The sequence below is a fragment of the Bufo gargarizans genome, chromosome 1 (genome assembly GCF_014858855.1).
Source record: "Bufo gargarizans isolate SCDJY-AF-19 chromosome 1, ASM1485885v1, whole genome shotgun sequence".
Classification (NCBI taxonomy): Eukaryota; Metazoa; Chordata; class Amphibia; order Anura; family Bufonidae; genus Bufo; species Bufo gargarizans.
The window spans coordinates 316,237,627-316,260,654 of record NC_058080.1 but is presented as its reverse complement, the minus strand read 5'-3'; the positions used below and the strand labels follow the sequence as shown (position 1 = coordinate 316,260,654).

The following is a 23,028-nucleotide window of genomic DNA, read 5'->3' as shown; positions in this document are numbered from 1 at the left end:
ATGAAACAAATATAAATCATTTCAGAACTTTTCCACCTTTAATGTGTCCTATAAACTGTACAACTCAATTGAAAAACAAACTGAAATATTTTAAATGATATGGTTGCATAAGTATGCACACCCTTAAACTAACACTTTGTTGAAGCACCTTTTGATTTTATTACAGCACTCAGTCTTTTTGCGTATGAGTCTATCAGCATGGCACATTTTGACTTGGCAAGATTTGCCCATTCTTCTTAGCAAAAACACTCCAAATCTGTCTGATTGCGAGGGCAGGTCCTGTGCACAGCCCTCTTCAGATCACCCCACAGATTTTCAATCAGATTCAGGTCTTGGCTCTGGCTGGGCCATTCCAAAACTTTAATCTTCTTCTGGTGAAGACATTCCTTTGTTGATTTGGATGTATGCTTTGGGTCGTTGTCATGCTGAAAGATGAAGTTCCTCTTCATGTTCAGTTTTCTAGCAGAAGCCTGAAGGTGTTGTGCCAATATTGACTGGTATTTGGAGCTGTTCATAATTCCCTCTAGCTTAACTAAGGCCCCAGTTCCAGCTGAAGAAAAACAGCCCCAAAGCATGATGCTGCCACCACCATGCTTCACTGTGGGTATGGTGTTCTTTTGGTTATGTGCAGTGTTGTTTTTGCGCCAAACATATCTTTTGGAATTATGGCCAAAAAGTTCAACCTTGGTTTCATCAGACCATAACACCTTTTCCCACATGCTTTTGGGAGACTTCAGATGTGTTTTTGTAAAATATAGCCTGGCTTGGATGTTTTTCTTCGTAAAAAAAGGCCTTCGTCTTGCCACTCTACCCCATAGCCCAGACATATGAAGAATACGGGAGATTGTTGTCACATGTACCACACAGCCAGTACTTGCCAGATATTCCTGCACCTCCTTTAATGTTGCTGTGGGCCTCTTGGTAGCCTCCCAGACCAGTTTTCTTCTCGTCTTTTCATCAATTTTGGAGAGACGTCCAGTTATTGGTAATGTCACTGTTATGCCATATTTTTTCCACTTGATGATGACTGTCTTCAATGTGTTCCATGGTATATCTAATTCCTTGGAAATTCTTTTGTACCCTTCTCCTGACTGATACCTTTTAACAATGAGATCCGTCTGATACTTTGGAAGCTCTCTCTGGACCATGGCTTTTGCTGTGGGATGCGACTAAGAAAATTTCAGGAAAGACAAACTAGACAACTAGAGCAGCTGAACTTTATTTGGGGTTAGTCAGAAGTACTTTAAATGAAGGCAGGTGTACAGTTGTGGCCAAAAGTTTTGAGAATTACATAAATATAGAAAATTTGAAAAGTTAATGCTTAAGTTTTTATAATAGCAATTTGCATATACTCCAGAATGTTATGAAGAGTGATCAGATGAATTGCATAGTCCTTCTTTGCCATGTCTTGTTGACTCAGGTGAGAATGTTGACATGCACAAGGCTGGAGATCATTATGTCAAGCTGATTGGGTGGCTACTAAGAATGAACCTCAATCAACAATTTATAGGATCATCAAGAACTTCAAGGAAAGAGGTTCAATTCTTGTTAAGAAGGCTTCAGGGTGTCCAAGAAAGTCCAGCAAGCGACAGGATCGTCTCCTAAAGAGGATTCAGCTGCGGGATTGGAGTGCCACCAGTGCAGAGCTTGCTCAGGAATGGCAGCAGGCAGGTGTGAGCGCATCTGCACGCACAGTGAAGCGAAGACTTTTGGAAGATGGCCTGGTGTCAAGAAGGGCAGCAAAGAAGCCACTTCTCTCCAAAAAAAACATCAGGGACAGATTAATCTTCTGCAGAAAATATGGTGAATGGACTGCTGAGGACTGGGGCAAAGTCATATTCTCCGATGAAGCCTCTTTCCGATTGTTTTGGGCATCAGGCAAAAGGCTTGTCTGGAAAAGAAAAGGTGAGCGCTACCATCAGTCCTGTGTCATGCCAACAGTAAAGCATCCTGAGACCATTCATGTGTGGGGTTGCTTCTCATCCAAGGGAGTGGGCTCACTCACAATTTTGCCCAAAAACACAGCCATGAATAAAGAATGGTACCAAAACACCCTCCAACAGCAACTTCTTCCAACAATCCAACAACAGTTTGGTGAAGAACAATGCATTTTCCAGCACGATGGAGCACCGTGCCATAAGGCAAAAGTGATAACTAAGTGGCTCGGGGACCAAAACGTTGACATTTTGGGTCCATGGCCTGGAAACTCTACAGATCTTAATCCCATTGAGAACTTGTGGTCAATCCTCAAGAGGCGGGTGGACAAACAAAAACCCACTAATTCTGACAAACTCCAAGAAGTGATTATGAAAGAATGGGTTGCTATCAGTCAGGAATTGGCCCAGAAGTTGATTGAGAGCATGCCCAGGCGAATTGCAGAGGTCCTGAAAAAGAAGGGCCAACACTGCAAATACTGACTCTTTGCATAAATGTCATGTAATTGTCGATGAAACGTATGAAGTGTGTGTAATTATATTTCACTACATCACAGAAACAACTAAAACAAAGATCTAAAAGCAGTTTAGCAGCAAACTTTGTGAAAACTAACATTTGTGTCATTCTCAAAACTTTTGGCCACTACTGTATGCTGACTCCTATTTAACATGATTTTGAATGTGATTGCTTAAAGCCTCATGCACATGTCCACGGAACATGGACCGTGTGATACTGGCCTGGATTTTTTCTGAGTGTAGGAGCGCATGGCGTCATTGGTTGCTATGATGCCGTGCTCTCCTGCACCCAGAAGAAATCCAGGCCGGTATCACACGGTCCGTGTTCGACGGACGTGTGCATGAGGCTTAATTCTGAAAACTGCTACATCCCCAGTTATGAGGGGGTGTGCACACTTATGCAACCACATTATTTTAGTTTTCTTTTTCTTCCCTCCACCTAAAAGATTTCAGTTTGTTTTTCAATCACAGAAACCTGACATTTTAACAGGGGTGTTTAGAGTTTTTATATCCACTCACTATACATGAATCTTGTCTATTTTTTTCAGAAATTGGACCTGTCCAGATAGAAAAACTAAATACTGGAAGGTTAAACCTCGCCGGATTGAGGACAATCTCTTTATTTTGGAAAGTAAGTGTGAGCTTGGCCTGATATAAAGTAAATAAATAGTAAAACAAGCAATAGTATTCAAGTCTTATCACAAAAACAGGCAAACTATAAGGCTACATGCACACAACAGTTAGAAAGTCAGTTAGAAACAGATATCACTGATGTCTTCAATTCTATGGGGGCAGTCAGTCAGTGAAAAACATTCTATTTTTTTACGTCTGTTATTCATTGGCCGTCAATATGTCAGTTTTTCACTGTCGTGTGCATGTAGCCTAAGTATAGTTTGTGCGTTTAAAAGGTTTTACAAAAGTTAATATTTATTGCTCAATTCACTAGAACAGTTAAAAGGGGGTTATCCAGGAAAATGATATTTATGACTTATCCTCAGGAACAGATCTGCGGAAGTGCATCATCCAGGACCCTGTCAGACGTTAGAAGAGGTCTTGATTCAAATCCATGGGGCTGAGCTGCAATACCAAGCACTGCCACTATACAATGTACTGCACTATTCTTGAAAAGCTGCCTGGAGCCTTCATCAGTCACCAGAGCTCCGGTGACTGCAGCGGCTCCCTGAAATAGCTGATCGGTGGGGAGGTCGGGACTTGGACCCAAACTGATGTGATCATTATCATTTCCTGGATAACCCCTTTAAACTCTTGAATGGAACTGCAGTGTAGGGGTTCTGCCATACATTCAGCTTTTTTATGTAGTTTTTGAATCTAAAACCATAGGTGTATTAAAAAAACTAGGAGAAATTGTATATGCCCTTAACACTTTCTCTTGTTTTATGATGAAATCCTGATTTTGGCTTTAAAAACTGCATCAATAAACCTGAACATGTGGCAGCACCCTAAGGCTACATTCACACGTCAGTATTTTTCTATAATCCGAATTTCGGTCCGTTTTTTGCGGATCCGTTGTTCCTGAAAATGTTTCCGTATGTCATCCGTATGTCATCCGTTTTTTGCGGATCCGCAAAAAACGGAAACATGTATACATTTCAATAATCAAATAAAGTTGTTTGGATTTCTTTGAAAAAAAATAAATAAAAAATTTGCTATGTGTTTCCAGGAACATATTCCGCAAAAAACGGAAGACATACGGAATGACATCCGAATGTCTTCCGTTTTTTGCTGAACCACTGACTTTGCATTGTACCAGGATCCGATTTTTCAGGAACATAATAGGACATGTTTTATATTTAAACGGACATGCGGAACGGAACAACGGAAACGGACAGCACACATTGTGCTGTCCGATTTTTTCCAGGACCCATTGAAAATGAATGGGTCCTGATCTGGTCCTGATCTGTTCCGCAAAAAACGGAACAGATCAGGAAAGAAAAAACGGACGTGTGAATGGACCCTAAGGCACAGATATCCGTACAAATGGGACACTCATTGTGCTTTTGTAAGCAATGTAGAGGATATGATGCTTACTATTGTACTACAGTACAATCCTTTTAGTACTGGTCTTAAACTGATCAAATATTTATGTCCTATATAAACATACCAGCATGTACATTTCTAGGCATTCAGGCTAGATTTGTTTATAACTAAAAAATGTGTTATCTCTTCCTTATGAAATACATTTTCATATGCTATATTATAAACTTTCAAGTTAAGAATCATGGTTATTGCAGTATATCACATACCATGCACTTACAAAGTGTGAATATAACATTAAAGGAGCTGTGTACTAATATAAATGTATCCCGCTCAACAGATATCACTTCCTCCAGATATCACCATTTATCAAAACTGCCTTATTCTAAAGTTATTAGCCTACCATTGTGCCCTTCGGTATTCAGTTGCTGTAGGTTACATCCTGCATTAGAGCCTTGTGATGTAGGATGCACACACATCATTAGTAAGAACATGGGGCGCAGTTAGTGTCACATGATCTGCTGATGTCAGGACAGATCTCACTTTCCTAAGGCAAGATGTGGCAGCAGACACATGACAAACCAGGAAGTAAGATTCAAGCATGGGGGATAAGAGAAAACTGCTAATGAGGTCAGTTTGAAAAAATATCTATCCAAAGAAGAATGGGAGCTGAGCTACAGTGAAAAGCAGTTTATGACACTCCTTTAAATTATGTGACACTAAGTTCACTTTTAGGGTAATCCACACTCTGACTTTGTCGCTCACATATATACATGAAAGAGAGTTGCCAGCTTAACCTATTCCCAACCGCCTTATGAATATATAAATTCAGAGATTGGGACTTAAATTTGGCACCCGCTCGCAAGTGCAGTGGGCAGCCGGGACTAGTGTATGCAATCAACGATAAGCCGAGCATCTGTGAGGATAAAAACCTGAACCGTGTGATCCCGGCCATGCATTAGCTCCCCCTAGAGAGGATTAGGGCAGACGGATGTAGTGTGCGGCAGCCTTTGTCTTCCTGAGTGATACGAGGCTGCCACACATTAGTTCCTAAAAAACAAAACCCAGAAAACTGTGCTGGAATTGTGTTTTATTTTTGTATAATTCCACCACATTTGGAATTCCACCTTGGCGCTGGGTAGGTGGGCACAGATGAGTTTCGATCAAAATATATTGGCTAAGAGTCTCAGATTGTGTGTGCTTGAGGGAGTGGCGCCTTCAGGTGTGGATGCGCTTCTATCTTATCCTGGGAGTGGCATTCTTATGCACTTTTTTGCCCTTCCGATCGAATAGGCTGCCTTGATGGGGTGGTTCATATGTGCTTGCTCCTCCTCTCATTGGTTGTTCTATGCACATGGAGGTGACTAGGAGCAGCACACTATATGTGCAGAGTCTGCTCTTCTGAACATAAATGCTGAATGGCATATGTAGGTTTAGCGTAGGTCCCGGGTTATAAATGGTAGAGATGGCCTTCCGGTTTCCCCGGCGGTTGTTTTGCGGTGAACTTTGCTTGTTCATGGTTTGCCGAACATGCAAACATATGGCGATGTCCGTCAACGCCATATTATTTTGCATTGTGTCGAACTTTGACCTATGACACATCCATCAGGTGGGACAGGACAGCCATTTGAGACGTTTCAGCAAATGGATACAACCCCTACTTTATAAATAAACCCAATCTGGCAGCCATTTTACATTCAGTTTTTTGCCAGTGTAGGGAGAGTTTGCTGTGTGGAGCAGGGACAGACTGCTATGACTGGTATAGGTGTGCTATCGATAGGTGTGACATACTGAGGGGTGTGATATACCTATAATATACTTTCTAACATAGAAAGTATATTATAGTGCATTTGTATTGTGCAGCAGTTGTGTGCGGTTCTGCTGCGATACTGCAGCTAGATACAGGGACAAACGCTATTGGAATAACTAATTGCAACTGGTGTGATAAACCTGTTGCCCCCCCCCCCCCAAAAAAAAAAATGATTGAGGGGTGTGATATACCTATAATATACCTTCTAACATAGAAAGTATATTATAGTGCATTTATATTGTGTAGCAGTTGTGTGCGGTTCTGCTGAGATACCGCAGCTAGATAGAGGGACAAACGCTATTGGAATAACTAATTGCAACTGGTGTGATATACCTGTTGCCCCCCAAAAAAATGATTAAGGGGTGCGATATACCTGCTTCCACCAAATATTGATTAAGGGGTTTGATATACCAGCTTCCAGCAAATACTCATTAAGGGGTTCTATATAACTGTTTCCACAAAATACTGATAGAGGGGATTGATATACCGGCTTTCACCAAATATTGATTGAGGTCTGCAATACACCAGTTTCCACAAAATATTGATTAAGGGGTTTGATATACCTGCTTCCAGCAAATACTTATTAAGGGGTTCTATATAGTGATGGACGAACATCGTCTGGGACGGTTCGCGAACGCGATCAAATGTTCGCGAACCACAAGTTTGCGGTGGGCCCCATTTACTTTAATGGTAGGCGAACCTGAAAAACTTTCAGCTCATATTTGCAACCAGCAAACACTTACTAGAAGTACACAAATAATCCCACAACATGGACAGTGATATACCAGAGGAAGATCATTGACAAAAATTCCCACAAAAAATATGTATTTTAATCAGGGGCCATTTTTATGCGTCTTAACCACCTCAGCTCCCCTAGCTTAAACCCCCTTAACCCCTTAAGGACCGAGGACGTACCGGTACGCCCTATTTCCCGAGTCCTTAAGGACCGAGGACGTACCGGTACGTTCTGACTTAAAATCTGCATTCCGGCGCCGCGGGGGTTAATCGGAACGGGACGCCGGCTGAAATCATTCAGCCGGCATCCCGTAACAATGCAGGGGGGGGTCATTTGACCCCCCCGTGTCGGCGATCGCAGCAAACCGCAGGTCAATTCAGACCTGCGGTTTGCTGCGCTTTTTGCAGTTTCTGATCCCCGCGGTCCCTGACCGCGGGGATCAGAAACTTCAGAGTGCCTAAAATCAATATTGCGCCCCCCCCCCTGCACCCCTGCATGATTTGATGGCGGTGGGTGGTGCAGGGGGGGTGTCGCAGGCAGTGGGGGCGTTGCGGGAGGCGGGCGGTGCGGCAGGCGGGATCGCGATCCCCCGCCCGCCTCCCATTGCATAATCGTTGGCGTCTAGTGGGTTATACCAGGGTGCCAGCACATTGCTGGCACCCTGGTATAAACGGCTGACATCGGTGATGCGATGCCAGCCGTTTAACCCTTTCCATGCAGCGGTCCGTACGGACCGCTGTATGGAAAAGGTTAACAGCGCAAGGAGCTCCCTCCCTCTCCGATCGGGGGGCTGCTGTGCCTTTGCAGCCCCCCGATGGGAGAGGGAGAGAGCCCCCAGAGAGCCCCCCGAAGCCCCGTCCTCACCCTTCCCCGTCTGCGAAGTTGTGACAGACGGGGAAGGTTCCCATGGCAACAGGACGCCTGCTCAGGCGTCCTGCTGTCCATGGTGCTGAACAGATCTGTGCTGAAAGCATAGATCTGTTCAGTGTAAGTAAAATACAGTGCAGAAAACTATATAGGTTCTGTACTGTATTTTACAGACATCAGACCCACTGGATCTTCAAGAACCAAGTGGGTCTGGGTCCAATTTTTTTAAAAAAAAGTGAAAAAAGTTAAGATAAAATAAAAAAACATTTATCACTGAATAAAAATAAAAATAAAAAAATACACTACACATATTAGGTATCGCCGCGTCCGTAACGACCTGATCTATAAAACGGTCATGTTACTTTCCCCGCACGGTGAACGCCATAAAAATAAAAAAATAAAAACTATGAGAAAATTGAAATTTTGCCCACCTTACTTCCCAAAAAAGGTAATAAAAGTGATCAAAAAAGTCGCATGTACGCCAAAATAGTACCAATAAAACCGTCATCTCATCCCGCAAAAAATGAGACCCTACTCAAGATAATCGCCCAAAAACTGAAAAAACTATGGCTCTTAGACTATGGAAACACTAAAACATGATTTTTTTTGTTTCAAAAATAAAATAATTGTGTAAAACTTTTATAAATAAAAATAAAGTATACATATTAGGTATCGCCGCGTCCGTATCGACCGGCTCTATAAAATTATCACATGACCTAACCCCTCAGGTGAGCACCGTAAAAAAAAAGAAAAAAAAGTGTAAAAAAAGCAATTTTTTGCCATCTTACGTCACAAAAAGTGTAATAGCAAGCGATCAAAAAGTCATATGCACCCCAAAATAGTGCCAATCAAACCGTCATCTCATCCCGCAAAAAATTAGACCCTACTCAAGATAATCGCCCAAAAACTGTAAAAACTATGGCTCTTAGACTATGGAGACACTAAACAATTTTTTGGTTTTAAAAATGAAGTTATTGTATAAAACTTACATAAATAAAAAAAATTGTATACATATTAGGTATCGCCGCGTCCGTGACAACCTGCTCTATAAAATTACCACATGATCTAACCTGTCAGATGAATGTTGTAAATAACAAAAAAAAAAAACGTGCCAAAAAAGCTATTTCTTGTTACCTTGCCGCACAAAAAGTGTAATATAGAGCAACCAAAAATCATATGTACCCTAAACTAGTACCAACAATACTGCCACCCTATTCCGTACTTTCTAAAATGGGGTCACTTTTTTGGAGTTTCTACTCTAGGGGTGCATCAGGGGGGCTTCAAATGGGACATGGTGTCAAAAAAACTGTCCAGCAAAATCTGCCTTCCAAAAACCGTATGGCATTCCTTTCCTTCTGTGCCCTGCCGTGTGCCCGTACAGCAGTTTACGACCACATATGGGGTGTTTCTGTAAACTACAGAATCAGGGCCATAAATAATGAGTTTTGTTTGGCTGTTAACCCTTGCTTTGTAACTGGAAAAAAAATATTAAAATGGAAAATCTGCCAAAAAAGTGAAATTTTGAAATTGTATCTCTATTTTCCATTAAATCTTGTGCAACACCTAAAGGGTTGACAAAGTTTGTAAAATCAGTTTTGAATACCTTGAGGGGTGTAGTTTCTTAGATGGGGTCACTTTTTTGGAGTTTCTACTCTAGGGGTGCATCAGGGGGGCTTCAAATGGGACATGGTTTCAAAAAAACTGTCCAGCAAAATCTGCCTTCCAAAAACCGTATGGCATTCCTTTCCTTCTGCGCCCTACTGTGTGCCCGTACAGCAATTTACGACCACATATGGGGTGTTTCTGTAAACTACAGAATCAGGGCCATAGATAATGAGTTTTGTTTGGCTGTTAACCCTTGCTTTGTAACTGGAAAAAAAATATTAAAATGGAAAATCTGCCAAAAAAGTGAAATTTTGAAATTGTATCTCTATTTTCCATTAAATCTTGTGCAACACCTAAAGGGTTGACAAAGTTTGTAAAATCAGTTTTGAATACCTTGAGGGGTGTAGTTTCTTAGATGGGGTCACTTTTTTGGAGTTTCTACTCTAGGGGTGCATCAGGGGGGCTTCAAATGGGACATGGTGTCAAAAAAACTGTCCAGCAAAATCTGCCTTCCAAAAACCGTATGGCATTCCTTTCCTTCTGCGCCCTACTGTGTGCCCGTACAGCAATTTACGACCACATATGGGGTGTTTCTGTAAACTACAGAATCAGGGCCATAGATAATGAGTTTTGTTTGGCTGTTAACCCTTGCTTTGTAACTGGAAAAAAAATATTAAAATGGAAAATCTGCCAAAAAAGTGAAATTTTGAAATTGTATCTCTATTTTCCATTAAATCTTGTGCAACACCTAAAGGGTTGACAAAGTTTGTAAAATCAGTTTTGAATACCTTGAGGGGTGTAGTTTCTTAGATGGGGTCACTTTTTTGGAAGTTTCTACTCTAGGGGTGCATCAGGGGGGCTTCAAATGGGACATGGTGTCAAAAAAACTGTCCAGCAAAATCTGGCTTCCAAAAACCATACGGCGCACCTTTCACTCTACGCCCCGCTGTGTGGCCGTACAGTAGTTTACGGCCACATTTGGGGTGTTTCTGTAAACAGCAGAGTCAGGGCAATAAAGATACAGTCTTGTTTGGCTGTTAACCCTTGCTTTGTTAGTGGAAAAAATGGGTTAAAATGGAAAATTAGGCAAAAAAATGAAATTCTCAAATTTCATCCCAATTTGCCAATAACTCTTGTGCAACACCTAAAGGGTTAACGAAGTTTGTAAAATCAGTTTTGAATACCTTGAGGGGTATAGTTTCTTAGATGGGGTCACTTTATGGAGTTTCTACTCCAGGGGTGCATCAGGGGGCTTCAAATGGGACATGGTGTCAAAAAAACTGTCCAGCAAAATCTGGCTTCCAAAAACCATACGGCGCACCTTTCACTCTACGCCCCGCTGTGTGGCCGTACAGTAGTTTATGGACACATATTGGGTGTTTCTGTAAACAGCAGAGTCAGGGCAATAAAGATACAGTCTTGTTTGGCTGTTAACCCTTGCTTTGTTAGTGGAAAAAATGGGTTAAAATGGAAAATTAGGCAAAAAAATGAAATTCTCAAATTTCATCCCAATTTGCCAATAACTCTTGTGCAACACCTAAAGGGTTAACGGAGTTTGTAAAATCAGTTTTGAATACCTTGAGGGGTGTAGTTTATAGAATGGGGTCATTTTTGGGCGGTTTCTATTATGTAAGCCTCGCAAAGTGACTTCAGAGCTGTAGTGGTCCCTAAAAATTGGGTTTTTGTAAATTTCTGAAAAATTTCAAGATTTGCTTCTAAACTTCTAAGCCTTGTAACATCCCCAAAAAATAAAATATCATTCCCAAAATAATTCAAACATGAAGTAGACATATGGGGAATGTTAAGTCATCACAATTTTTGGGGGTATTACTATGTATTACAGAAGTAGAGAAACTGAAACTTTGAAATTTGCTAATTTTTCAAAATTTTTGGTAAATTAGGTATTTTATTATGCAAAAAAATAAATTTTTTTGACTTTATTTTACCAGTGTCATGAAGTACAATATGTGACGAAAAAACAATCTCAGAATGGCCTGGATAAGTCAAAGCGTTTTAAAGTTATCAGCACTTAAAGTGACACTGGTCAGATTTGCAAAAAATGGCCTGGTCCTTAAGGTGAAAATGAGCCCGGTCCTTAAGGGGTTAATGACCAGACCACTTTTTACAATTCTGCACTACACTACTTTCACGGTTTATTGCTCGGTCATACAACTTACCACCCAAATGAATTTTACCTCCTTTTCTTCTCACTAATAAAGCTTTCATTTGGTGGTATTTCATTGCTGCTGACATTTTGACTTTTTTTTATATTAATCAAAATTGACCAAAATTTTTGCAAAAAAATGAAATTTTTCATTTTCTGTTGTAAAATTTTTGAAATAAAACTACATTTCTATATACATTTTTCTCTAAATGTATTGTTCCACATGTCTTTGAGAAAAAAACATGCAATAAGTGTATATTTATTGGTTTGGGTAAAAGTTATAGCGTTTACAAACCATGTACAAACTATGGTGCAAGAAAAATCAATTTACGCACTTTGACTTTCTGAGCACCTGTCATGTTTCCTGAGGTTCTACAATGTCCAGACAGTAGAAACACCCCACAAATGACCCCATTTCGGAAAGTAGACACCCTAAGGTATTCGCTGATGGGCATAGTGAGTTCATGGAAGTTTTTCTTTTTTGTCACAAGTTAGCGGAATTTTTTTTAATTTTTTTACATGAACTCACCATACCCCTCACGGAATACCTTGGGGTGTCTTCTTTCCAAAATGGGGTCACATGTGGGGTATTTATACTGCCTTTGCATTTTAGGGGCCCTGAGAAGTAGTTTGGAATCCAAATGTGTAAAAATGCCCTGGAATTTGGGCCCCTTTGCACATCTAGGCTGCAAAAAAATGTCACACATGTGGTATCTCCGTACTCAGAAGAAGTAGGGCAATGTGTTTTGGGGTGTATTTTTACATATACCCATGCTGAGTGAGAGAAATATCTCTCTAAAAGACAACTTTTCCAATTTTTTTTATAGAAAGTTGTCATTTGACAGAGATATTTCTTTCACCCAGCATGGGTATATGTAAAAACACACCCCAACACACATTCCCCTACTTCTCCTGAGTACAGCGGTACCACATGTGTGACACTTTTTTGCAGCCTAGGTGCACAAAGGGGCCCAAATTCCAATGAGTATCTTGAGGATTTCACAGGGCATTTTTTACGCATTTGGATTCCAAACAACAGCTTAAGGGCCCCTAAAATGCCAGGGCAGTATAAATACCCCACAAGTGACCCCATTTTGGAAAGAAGACACCCCAAGGTATTTAGTGAGGGGCATGGCGAGTTCCTAGAATATTTTTCATAGGGCAGGGTGGTCAAGGCAGTCAGGACAGAAATAGCGGGTGTCACGCCTTATTCCACTCCTGCTACAGACGCGACATCTTTTTCGGGTTGACGCTTGGGTTGAGTTACCAGCAATGACATTGTGGAAATGTTGCTCGTGTAGAAGGCTCACTACACTGGTGGTTGGGGCCATGGAACCTCCTGGACACAGGAGGTTCTTGATAATCTCTTCCTGAAATTCACTGTACTAACTTACTGTAGAGAACAAAACTCTTGTACATCGCCAATTGAATTAGGTATACAGACACCTTCTTATACCAGCGTCTGGTCCTGCGGGAGAGTAAATAAGGAGCCAACATCTGGTCATTGAAGTCCACCCCTCCCATGAGCAAATTATAGTTGTGGACCAAGAGGGGCTTTTCAATGACTCCAGTTGCTCGTTAAATTTGTATTGTCGTGTCTGCGTGAATGGAGGAGAGCATGTAAACTTCACGCTTGTCTCTACATTTCACCGCAAGCAGTTCTTCGTTACACAAGGCAGCCCTCTCCCCCCTTGCAAGACGGGTGGTAACGAGCCGTTGGGGGAGGCCCCGGCGACTAGGTAGCGCGGTGCCACAGCAGCCAATCTGTTCTAGAAACAAATGCCTGAAGAGGGGCACACTTGTGTAGAAATTGTCCACATAAAGATGGTACCCCTTGCCAAATAAGGGTGACACCTAAGTCCCAGACTGTCTTCTCACTGCTCCCCAGGTAGTCAGGGCAACCGACCAGCTCCAGGGTCTGATCTTTACCCTCATAGACACGAAATTTGTGCGTATAGCCTGTGGCCCTTTCACAGAGCTTATACAATTTGACCCCATACCGGGCGCGCTTGTTTAGGATGTATTGTTTGAAGCCAAGGCACCCGGTAAAATGTATCAGGGACTCGTCTATGCAGATGTTTTGCTCAGGGGTATACAAATCTGCAAATTTGGTGGGGCCGAATATGAGGGGCCGAATTTTGTGGAGCCGGTCAAAAGCTGGGTGGCCTCTGGGACGAGAGGTGCTGTTGTCACTAAAGTGCAGGAAACGCAGGATGGTCTCAAATCGTGTCCTGCACATGGCAGCAGAGAACATGGGCATGTGATGAATTGGGTTCGTGGACCAATATGACTGCAATTCATGCTTTTTTGTCAGGCCCATGTTGAGGAGAAGACCCAGAAAAGTTTTAAATTCGGAAACTTGGACGGGTTTTCACCGAAAAGACTGGGCATAAAAGCTTCCCGGGTTGGCGGCTATAAATTGAGTGGCATACTGGTTTGTTTCTGCCACAACTAAGTCAAAGAGCTCCGCAGTAAAGAACAGCTAAAAAAAAAACAGTGCCGATCCGATCTGAGCCGTCTCAACCCGAACTCCAGACTGGGCGGTGAAAGGGGGAACTACTGGTGCGGCTGAAGATGGGGGCTATCAATCAGTGTTTGCCAGCACCTCAGGGACTCTAGGGGCTCTACGGGCCTGTCTGTGCGGTGGCTGCGACGGGGGAACTACTGTACGTGCCACCGTACCAGCTTCAACTGCCCTTCTGGTGCTCGCCACTTCATCATGTTCTACGGCAGTGCTGGTACTAGGTCCAGGATGGGCTGCGCTGCTGGTGTATGCCTCACCATGTAATCCGACAGCGCCAGCCCCACTCTGCTGCCCTTGAAGCGGATCCTGCGCAACCTGTGGTCTAGCAACACGGGGCCAGGTACGCCTGGTGGTATCACGGACCTCAACCTCATGGTCCGAACTTTGGGTCAGACTGCCACTGCTTTCTACAGGTTCGTATTCTGACCTGCTGGATTCGTCAGATGAGGGTTCCCATTCCTCATCCGACTGGGTCAGAACCCTGTAGGCCTCTTCAGAAGAATACCCCTTACTTGCCAATTGGTCACCTAAATTTAGGGGGTATTCCCTGAGACTACCCAAGAAAAAAAGCAAGCCTGTTTTACAAATGGGAGGCTAGCAAAGTACAGGAAGCCACTGCGATAAAAAAATAAAAATAAAAATAAATAATAATTATCGCCGCAGCGCTTGTGTAGTGATTGCGGAGTGATAAAAAAATTATAATAATTTTGTCACTGCGGCGGGACGGGCGTGGGTGAACGCACGTGTGGGCGACCGATCAAGCCTGATCGGCAAACACTGCGTTTTGGGTGGAGGGCGAGCTAAGGTGACACTAATACTATTATAGATCTGACTGTGATCAGTTCTGATCACTTACAGATACTATAAAAGTACCAATGCTGATTAGCGATACACTAATCAGCGAATCAGTGACTGTGGTGCTGTGGGCTGGGCGCTAACCGACGCTAACTACCTATCAAAGGGGCCTAAACTAACCTAAAACCTAACAGTCAATACTGGTGAAAAAAAAAAAGTTACAGTTTACACTGATCACTTTTTTCCTTTCACTAGTGATTGACAGGGGTGATCAAGGGGTTAATTGGGGTGATGGGGGGGGGGGTGATCTGGGGCTAAATGTGTTGTGTTTTGTGTACTTACAGTGATCTGTGCTCTCTGCTGGAACCAACCGACGAAAAGGAACCAGCAGAGAGCACAGAAGCCATTTAACACATTATATTTATAAATATAATGTGTTAAATGGCTTTTGATTAGATTTTTTTAAAAGTCACCAACCTGCCAGCACTGATCATTTGCTGGCAGGCTGGTGACGAACTTATGCTGCGACTTTTTCCGGCCCTCACTGCGCATGTGTGGGCCTTCTTGGCGCGTCATCTCATGTCTCGCGAGATGACGCGCTGATACATCGAAGAGGAACAACCCGACCGCCCGCAGGATGCATCCCTGCGTTAGGCGGTCAGGAAGCGGTTAAAGAGAAACTCTCAAAAATGTGCCCTGCTGGAGCCTAGAAAATTGTATTTCCTATCGGTTTGATGTATACAAATGTGCAGAACTCCACGTTTTTGTATCCTGCACGGCCCGTTAAAAATCAGCATATGTTAACGTACATTTTTTTTCTACCTTGCAACTGTATGGTGAACGGACACCACTGTACAGCATCAGTCTGAGGCATCTTTTAACACATACATTTTTGGTATGCATTAAATGTATGGCAAAAATAGGATGTGAACCGAACACTAGTGTCAGAATAAGCACCAGTACATAGCGGAGCAGCGTGGTGGAGAAGGGATTGTAATAATACAATTAGGTGGTCATTTATTATATAGAAATAAGTCTATGTTAGGCGTATTTCTGACACAGATTGTGGCGCAAAGGTACTTAGCACCGCAATCTGCATATTTTCCCACTTATGCCAGGTCTAAAAATTGATGGCGTGGGCAGGGAAAGGGATACAGTTATGGCCATCCAGATACTGGATACCACCGCCATACATTGACCAGATAACACCTCTGCACAGTGACTGGATAACACTGCCATACCGTGACCGGATAAAAGAGTTTAAGAGGGCACAGTACAGGGAATGACTAGGGGCACTTCACAGGGTGTAGTAAGAGGGCACAATGCAGGGTATAAGGGGGCACAGTACGGAGTGAAGGTCACAGTACGGAGTGAGGGGCACAGTGACATGACCCTGTGACATTAGAAGGTCCTTATGGTGAATGCTGTTCATACGCCACCATAATGAGAGGCAGAGGAGTGAGACAAGGGTGTGATTATGTGGCTAGAGATACAAAAGGTAACTGTCGGCCAGTACAGGCCCCAAAAATTAGGCAATAGGCATTCACCTGACAGAACCGAACTTTGTATTCTGTGGCTGGAAGTACATTAGGCGGTCACAGGATAAAAATGTAACTATCGGCCAGTACAGGCCCCAAAAATTAGGCAATAGGCGTTCACCTGACAGCCAAGAATTTTGTATTCTGAGGCTGGAGGTACATTAAGCGGTCACAGGATAAAAATTTAACTGTCAGCCAGTACAGGCCACAAAAAATAGGCATTCAATGGACATGAAAGGCTTATGTATTTACCTAAGACAGGGACCATGAATTGTTCTGGGTGGTGCGGATATTTGTGGGCTGTCGTGAGTCAATTCAATCAAATGTGGTTGACTCGTCACATGTGTTGGTACCCGCACCTGTTTCGCTGTGAGTCGAAATTCCTCTGCCAGCGCCCCCAAAAGCAAAATGCAGCATTTCTCGAAGCAAGGCCTGGAAGAGCTGCATTCTGACAGCCCTCTGTGATGGTGGTAACATTTCCACCATTTTCTGTTTGTACCTGGGGTCTAAGTATGATGCCACCCAGTACTGGTCCTTGCCCTTTATGCTTTTTATACGGGGGTCCCTCTTCAAACACTGGAGAATGAAGGCCCCCATTTGCACTAAACTGGAAACGGTGGAGTGGCCTGGCTACTGCTCATCATCCAGGATAATGTCGTCCTCATTCTCCTCCTCCTAGCCACGGACAATACCAGGGATCCCCAAAAAGTTTAAGGCATGCTCTTCTTGCTCCTCCTCCGCCCCGGCACCATCCTCCTCTGACTCCTCTTCAAACTCCGGTTGTTGACTTGTCTCAGATGGAGTAGCCCCCCCTGGGAATTCATCCAGCATTGCGACTTCCTCATCTTCCTGCTCCTCGACAGCTTGATCAATGACACAACGCAGTGCACGCTCCAGAAAGAAGGCGTAAGGTACGATGTTATTGATGGCGCCCTGGTTGCGATTGACTAGTTTGGTGATCTCATCAAATTGCTGGAGAAGTCTGCATGCGTTGTGCATGAGAGGTAGTCGTTAACGGCACGTTTCTGCATGTCTGACAGGCAGGTGGTGTCGCCGCTGAATGTCAGCAAGGCGAGCCATGGCCGTGTAAGATCTTCTAAAATGGCCAGAGATTTTCCTGGCCTGCCGCAAGACGTCCTGGACCCCAGGGTGTTTGGCGACGAATCGCTGCATGACTAAGTTCAATACATGTGACACTGTCGCACACCACTTTATCAACTGTCAAATTGAGCGGGGTTAGCCACTAATCGGCCTGTGACCGCAAAGCTGAAAGGAGTGCAGTACCGGTGTGGTTCTTGGCTTCCAGGCACAAAAGACGCAGCCCAGCATGGCAACGTCTCACCTGGCACGTCAAATAAGTTCTGGTGAGCTTGAGGGGCACAGCGGAAGAGATGGTAGCAGTAGAAAAGGAGGAGTCAGCCAAGGAGGAGAGGGAGGATGGAGTAGGAGGAGAAGAAGAAGAGGCAGGCCTGCATGCAATCCGTGGCAGTAACACCAAATCTACACGGGTGCCACAGGTTGCATGCTTGATGGTCGTCAGAAGATTCACCCAGTGGGCAGTAAAAGTTATGTACCTTCCCTGCCCATGTTTTCTAGACCACGTGTCTGTGGTCAGATGTATCTTGGCACCGACACTGTGTGCCAGAGATACATTCACTTGCTGCTGAACGTGGCCATGTAGCTCTGGAATGCCCTTCTGGGAGAAATATTTCCTTCCGTGGACCTTCCATTGCGGTGTACCAATGGCCACAAATTTTCTAAAGGCCTTTGAGTCCACCAGTTTATATGGCAGTAATTGTCGGGCAAGCAGTTCTGACAAGCCAGCAGTCAGCCATTGGGCAAGAGCGTTATCCGGCGTCATCATCTTTTTTCGCTCGAACATTTGGTGCAAGGAAGCTTGCCTTTTGCCAGATGAACACGACAAGGGCACGGTGGAAGGTGGAGTGGAAGACAACTAAGAGGAGAGAGGAGAACGAGAAGAGGCAGGACGGGGAGCGCCTGGAGTGTAGCTTTGTGGGTTTTCACGATGTTGCTTCCACTGGGCTCGGTAATGGGAGGCCAGGTGCATTCATAAGGCTATCTTCCCTAGGTGAGTGTTGGGCTTAACGCAACTTATGCGTTGACAGCACAGGCTGCAAATGGCAACACTATTGTCAGCAGCTGACATGTTAAAAGAAGCCCACACTGGGGAGCCATGTGCCAGCGTGCTGGCAGCACCAGACGTGACTGTGCATGGTGGATGGCTCATTCCAGATACATTAGCAGTCTGCTTTTTGCCTCCTATGCACTTTAAGTTCTGCCTCCATCTCCTCCTTCTCCTCCCTATCTGCTGCTCGGTCTCTCCCTCTGAACTCCTCTCCTCTTCTTCTCTTGTGGGCACCCACTTGACCTCCAGAGGCACATCATCATCGTCCCCTTCACCACCACTGATATTAGAGATCTCGGAATAGGCAGCAACAGCGGGGACCACCCTCCTTGGGCTGATCTGGGTACTGTCGTTAGACTGCTGGGTGGCGACCGTTGATACCTCCTCTTCCTGATCCGATGCCAAGAATGGCTGTGCATCGGTAAGGTCTTGTAATGGATGGGAAAATAATTCCTCTGACTCGAGTGGAGGGGATATGGTGGTGCCTTTGGGGATGCACCCAGCAGAGAGTGATGAGGGTGCAGATAGAGAGGATGAGGAGGGTGCAGAAGCAGAAGGCTGAGTGAGCCACTCAACCAAGTCTGGTGCGTCCTTTGACGTAATCGCACACACCTTCTGCAACTTCCCACTTAGGCGCTCCGGACTGGTGCACTTGCCCGACCCCTACCACCACTGCGGAATGGCCTACCTCTTCCTCTGCCTGTCATTTTCAAAATGACCCTGTGCCAAAAGTCCCTATAAAAGGACAGTATTTGTGGAAGAAGGTATATCCAGGGCCGGCGTCATAACCCGGCATCCCCGGGCAAGTGCCGGGGCCCAATGCTCCTGGGGGGGCCCACTGAGCTGCTATGAGCACTTCCATCAATACAGATGGGAGCTCTCACTGCTGTCACTTCACTTACGCAGTACCCCTTTGGTGGGGCCCTCTGAGCTGCAGAGACTCAGACACGCCCCCTCTACACAGGACACACGCTGCCTGAGGAGAGAGACCTAGGGCTGGAGCTGGAGCTGAAGACAGTCTGTGAGTGAGTCTGCAGTCTGCACTGTGAATGTCTCTTGTCTGTGGGACAGAAGGGGGGGTCTCTTCGATCGGCTGCTGCTTCATTCTATTTAGTTGTGTTACTGTTTCATTAAGCAGTTTGCCTCCATGACACCTGCCCCCTCCCCCCCATATTCTGTCCTATCTCATCCTCATGGGGCCCCTGCTGTCTCCTTTCCTCCCTCATGTATCCAGAGCTCCTGTTTCACCCTCCTATCTCCTGTTGCTGCCCTGCACAGACCTCCTGCCACTACTTGTATGAATCCCCCTCAGAGCCCCTTCCCCCTACTTGCTGTGTCCACCCCTCCTGTCCATCCAGGGCCCCTGTCTCACTCCTCTGCCTCTCATTATGGTGGCATCTGAACAGCATTCACCATAAGGACCTTCTAACGTCACAGGGTCATGTGACTGTGCCCCCCACCCCGTACTGTGCCCACTTATACCCTGCATTGTGCCCTCTTACCACACCCTGTGCAGTGCCCATAGTCATTCCCTGTACTGTGCCCTCTTATACCCTTTTATCCGGTCACTGTATGGTGGTTTTATCATTGTATGGCGGTGTTATCACTATATGGCGGTGGTATCCAATAACTGCATGGCCATAACTGTATCCCTTTCCCTGCCCACGCCATCCTTTTTTAGACCTGGCATGAGCGGGAAAAGATACAGATTGCGGTGCTAAGGACCTTTATGCCACAATCTGTGTCAGAAATACGCCTAAGTCTAGTTTCACACTAGCGTTCGGCTGTCCGCTCGTGAGCTCCGTTTGAAGGGGCTCACGAGCGGACCCGAACGGATCCGTCCAGCCCTGATGCAGTCTGAATGGATGCGGATCCGCTCAGACTGCATCAGTCTGGCGGCGTTCAGCCTCCGCTCCGCTCAGCAGGCGGACACCTGAACGCTGCTTGCAGCGTTCGGGTGTCCGCCTGGCCGTGCGGAGGCATGCGGATCCGTCCAGACTTACAATGTAAGTCAATAGGGACGGATCCGTTTGAAGATGCCACAATATGGCTCAATCTTCAAGCGGATCCGTCCCCCATTGACTTTCAATGTAAAAGTCTGGACGGATCTGCTCAGGCTAATTTCACACTTAGCTTTTTTTTTGCCAATTTAATGCAGACGGATCCGTTCTGAACGGAGCCTCCGTCTGCATTAATATGAGCGGATCCGATCGAACGCTAGTGTGAAAGTAGCCTAAGGCTACTTTCACACCTGCGTTTAGGTGCGGATTCGTCTGGTATCTGCACAGACGGATCCGCACCTATAATGCAAACGCTTACATCCGTTCAGAACGTATACGTTTGCATGATAATGCAAACGGATCCGTTTAGACTTTACATTGAAAGTCAATGGGGGACGGATCCGTTTGAAAATTGAGCCATATTGTGTCAACTTCAAACGGATCCGTCCCTATTGACTTACATTGTAAGTCTGGATGGATCCGCGCGCCTCCGCACGGCCAGGCGGACACCCGAACGCTGCAAGCAGCGTTCAGGTGGCCGCCTGCTGAGCGGAGCGGAGGACAGACTGTGCCAGACTGATGCATTCTGAGCGGATCCGCGTCCACTCAGAATGCATTAGGGCTGGACGAATCCGTTCGGGGCCGCTTGTGAGAGCCTTCAAACGGAACTCACAAGCGGAGCCCCGAACGCAAGTGTGAAAGTAGCCTAACAGACGTATTTCTATGTAATAAATGACCCCCTAATTGTATTATTATTTGGGGGTAGGGCTAATATCTTTATAGTATATAGATTCTAGTGTATTATATTGTGCCCTGTATTTCCCAGTAGAAAATGATCCTTGGGAAGCACAGTCCTCATCCCTGACCACCAAGATCAGGTAGCGCTCTGTCAGTACATGGCAGCCTCCGCTCTCCGCCACGCTGCTCTGCTGTGTACTGGGGCTTATTCTGACACTAGGGCTGGGTTCACATCCCATTTGTGCCATCCATTTAATGTATACCAAAAATGTATGCGTTACCAGATGCCGCAGACTGATGCCGTACAGTGGCGTCCGGTCACCATACAGTTCCATTGTAAAAAACCATATACGTTAACGTATGCATTTTTTACTTGACTCTGCAGGATACAAAAACGTGGAGCGCTGCACATTTGTATACATCAAACCGATAGGAAAAACGTGATGTGAACACACATTGGGGAGGAGGGGGGCGTACTCAAATTTGCTGTGGGGCCCAGTCAGTTCCAGCTACATCACTGCACATCTTCTCTGCTCCAGGCCTGGCTCACTGCTGCAGTGGGCCGGAGGAGAGAAAGAGCGCAGGGAGCTGCGGTTAGTGATGGACAGGACTGCCAGCTCCCCTGCAATGATAGGTATGTGAGGGGGCCACTGGGGGGTCATTCATCATACTGTGAGGGCCCCTTACACAGTATAATGACTCCCAGTGCCCCCCATTTAGTATAACGATCCCCATTGACCCTCCATTTAGCATAATGACCACCAGAGCCCCCATTAAATATAATAACCCCTCGTGCCCCCTCCATACAGTATAACCCCCAGTGTGGTGGCGACTGGGGGTCATTATTCTGCATGGAGTGTCGCTGTGGGGTCATTATACTGTGAGGGCCCTTTACATAGTATAATGACCCTCAGTGTCCCCCATTTAGTATAATGACCCCCAGAGCCCCCTCCATACAGTATTCCCCCAGTGTGGGGGCTACTGGGGGTCATTATTCTGAATGGGGGCGACTGGGGGTTATTATTCTGAATGCAGGGCCACAGGTGGTCATAATACAGGGGGGGGGGGGAATTGGGGGTTCATTATACTGTGTGAAGGGCCACTAGTAGTCATTATACTGTGTGAAGGGCCACTAGTAGTCATTATACTGTGTGAAGGGCCACTAGTAGTCATTATACTGTATAGGGGTCACTGGGGGTCATTATACCGTGTGGGAGCCACAGGGGGACATGTCAATGTAAAAAAATGCCTCACGGGGGCCCACTGGGATTTATCGCCCAAGGGCCCACATGAACCTGGAGCCGGCCCTGGGTATATCACATCCCTGCTTTAATCATTTTTTTGAGGGGGGCAATTGTTATATCACACCAGTAGAAATAATTTGTTACAATAGCATTTATCACTCTGTGTAGCTGCGGCAATGCAGCAAAAACAGCAAACAAATGCTGCACTACCTAAATTCACTATATATAAAGTATATTATTGGTATATAACACCCCTGCCTCAATCTGGTTTTTTTTGGGGGGCAAGTGGTAAATCACACCAGTAGAAATTATCGGTTCCAATAGTGTTTGTCACTCTGTGTAGATGCGGTAACGCAGCAAAACCGCAAACAAATGCTGCACTACCTAAATGCACTATATAGAAAGAATATTATTGG

At 45.0% G+C, this 23,028-nt stretch overlaps 1 protein-coding gene across 2 annotated transcripts in view; it reads left to right on the top strand.

Moving 5' to 3' along the window:
• IL12RB1 (interleukin 12 receptor subunit beta 1) overlaps positions 1-23,028 on the top strand; it is a 253,753-nt gene that overhangs the window by 162,592 nt on the left and 68,133 nt on the right. For both annotated transcript variants that reach the window (XM_044280404.1, XM_044280414.1), the window contains one exon: positions 2,999-3,081. In XM_044280404.1, the coding sequence (XP_044136339.1) occupies positions 2,999-3,081 (83 nt within the window). The remainder of the gene's footprint in view (positions 1-2,998; positions 3,082-23,028) is intronic.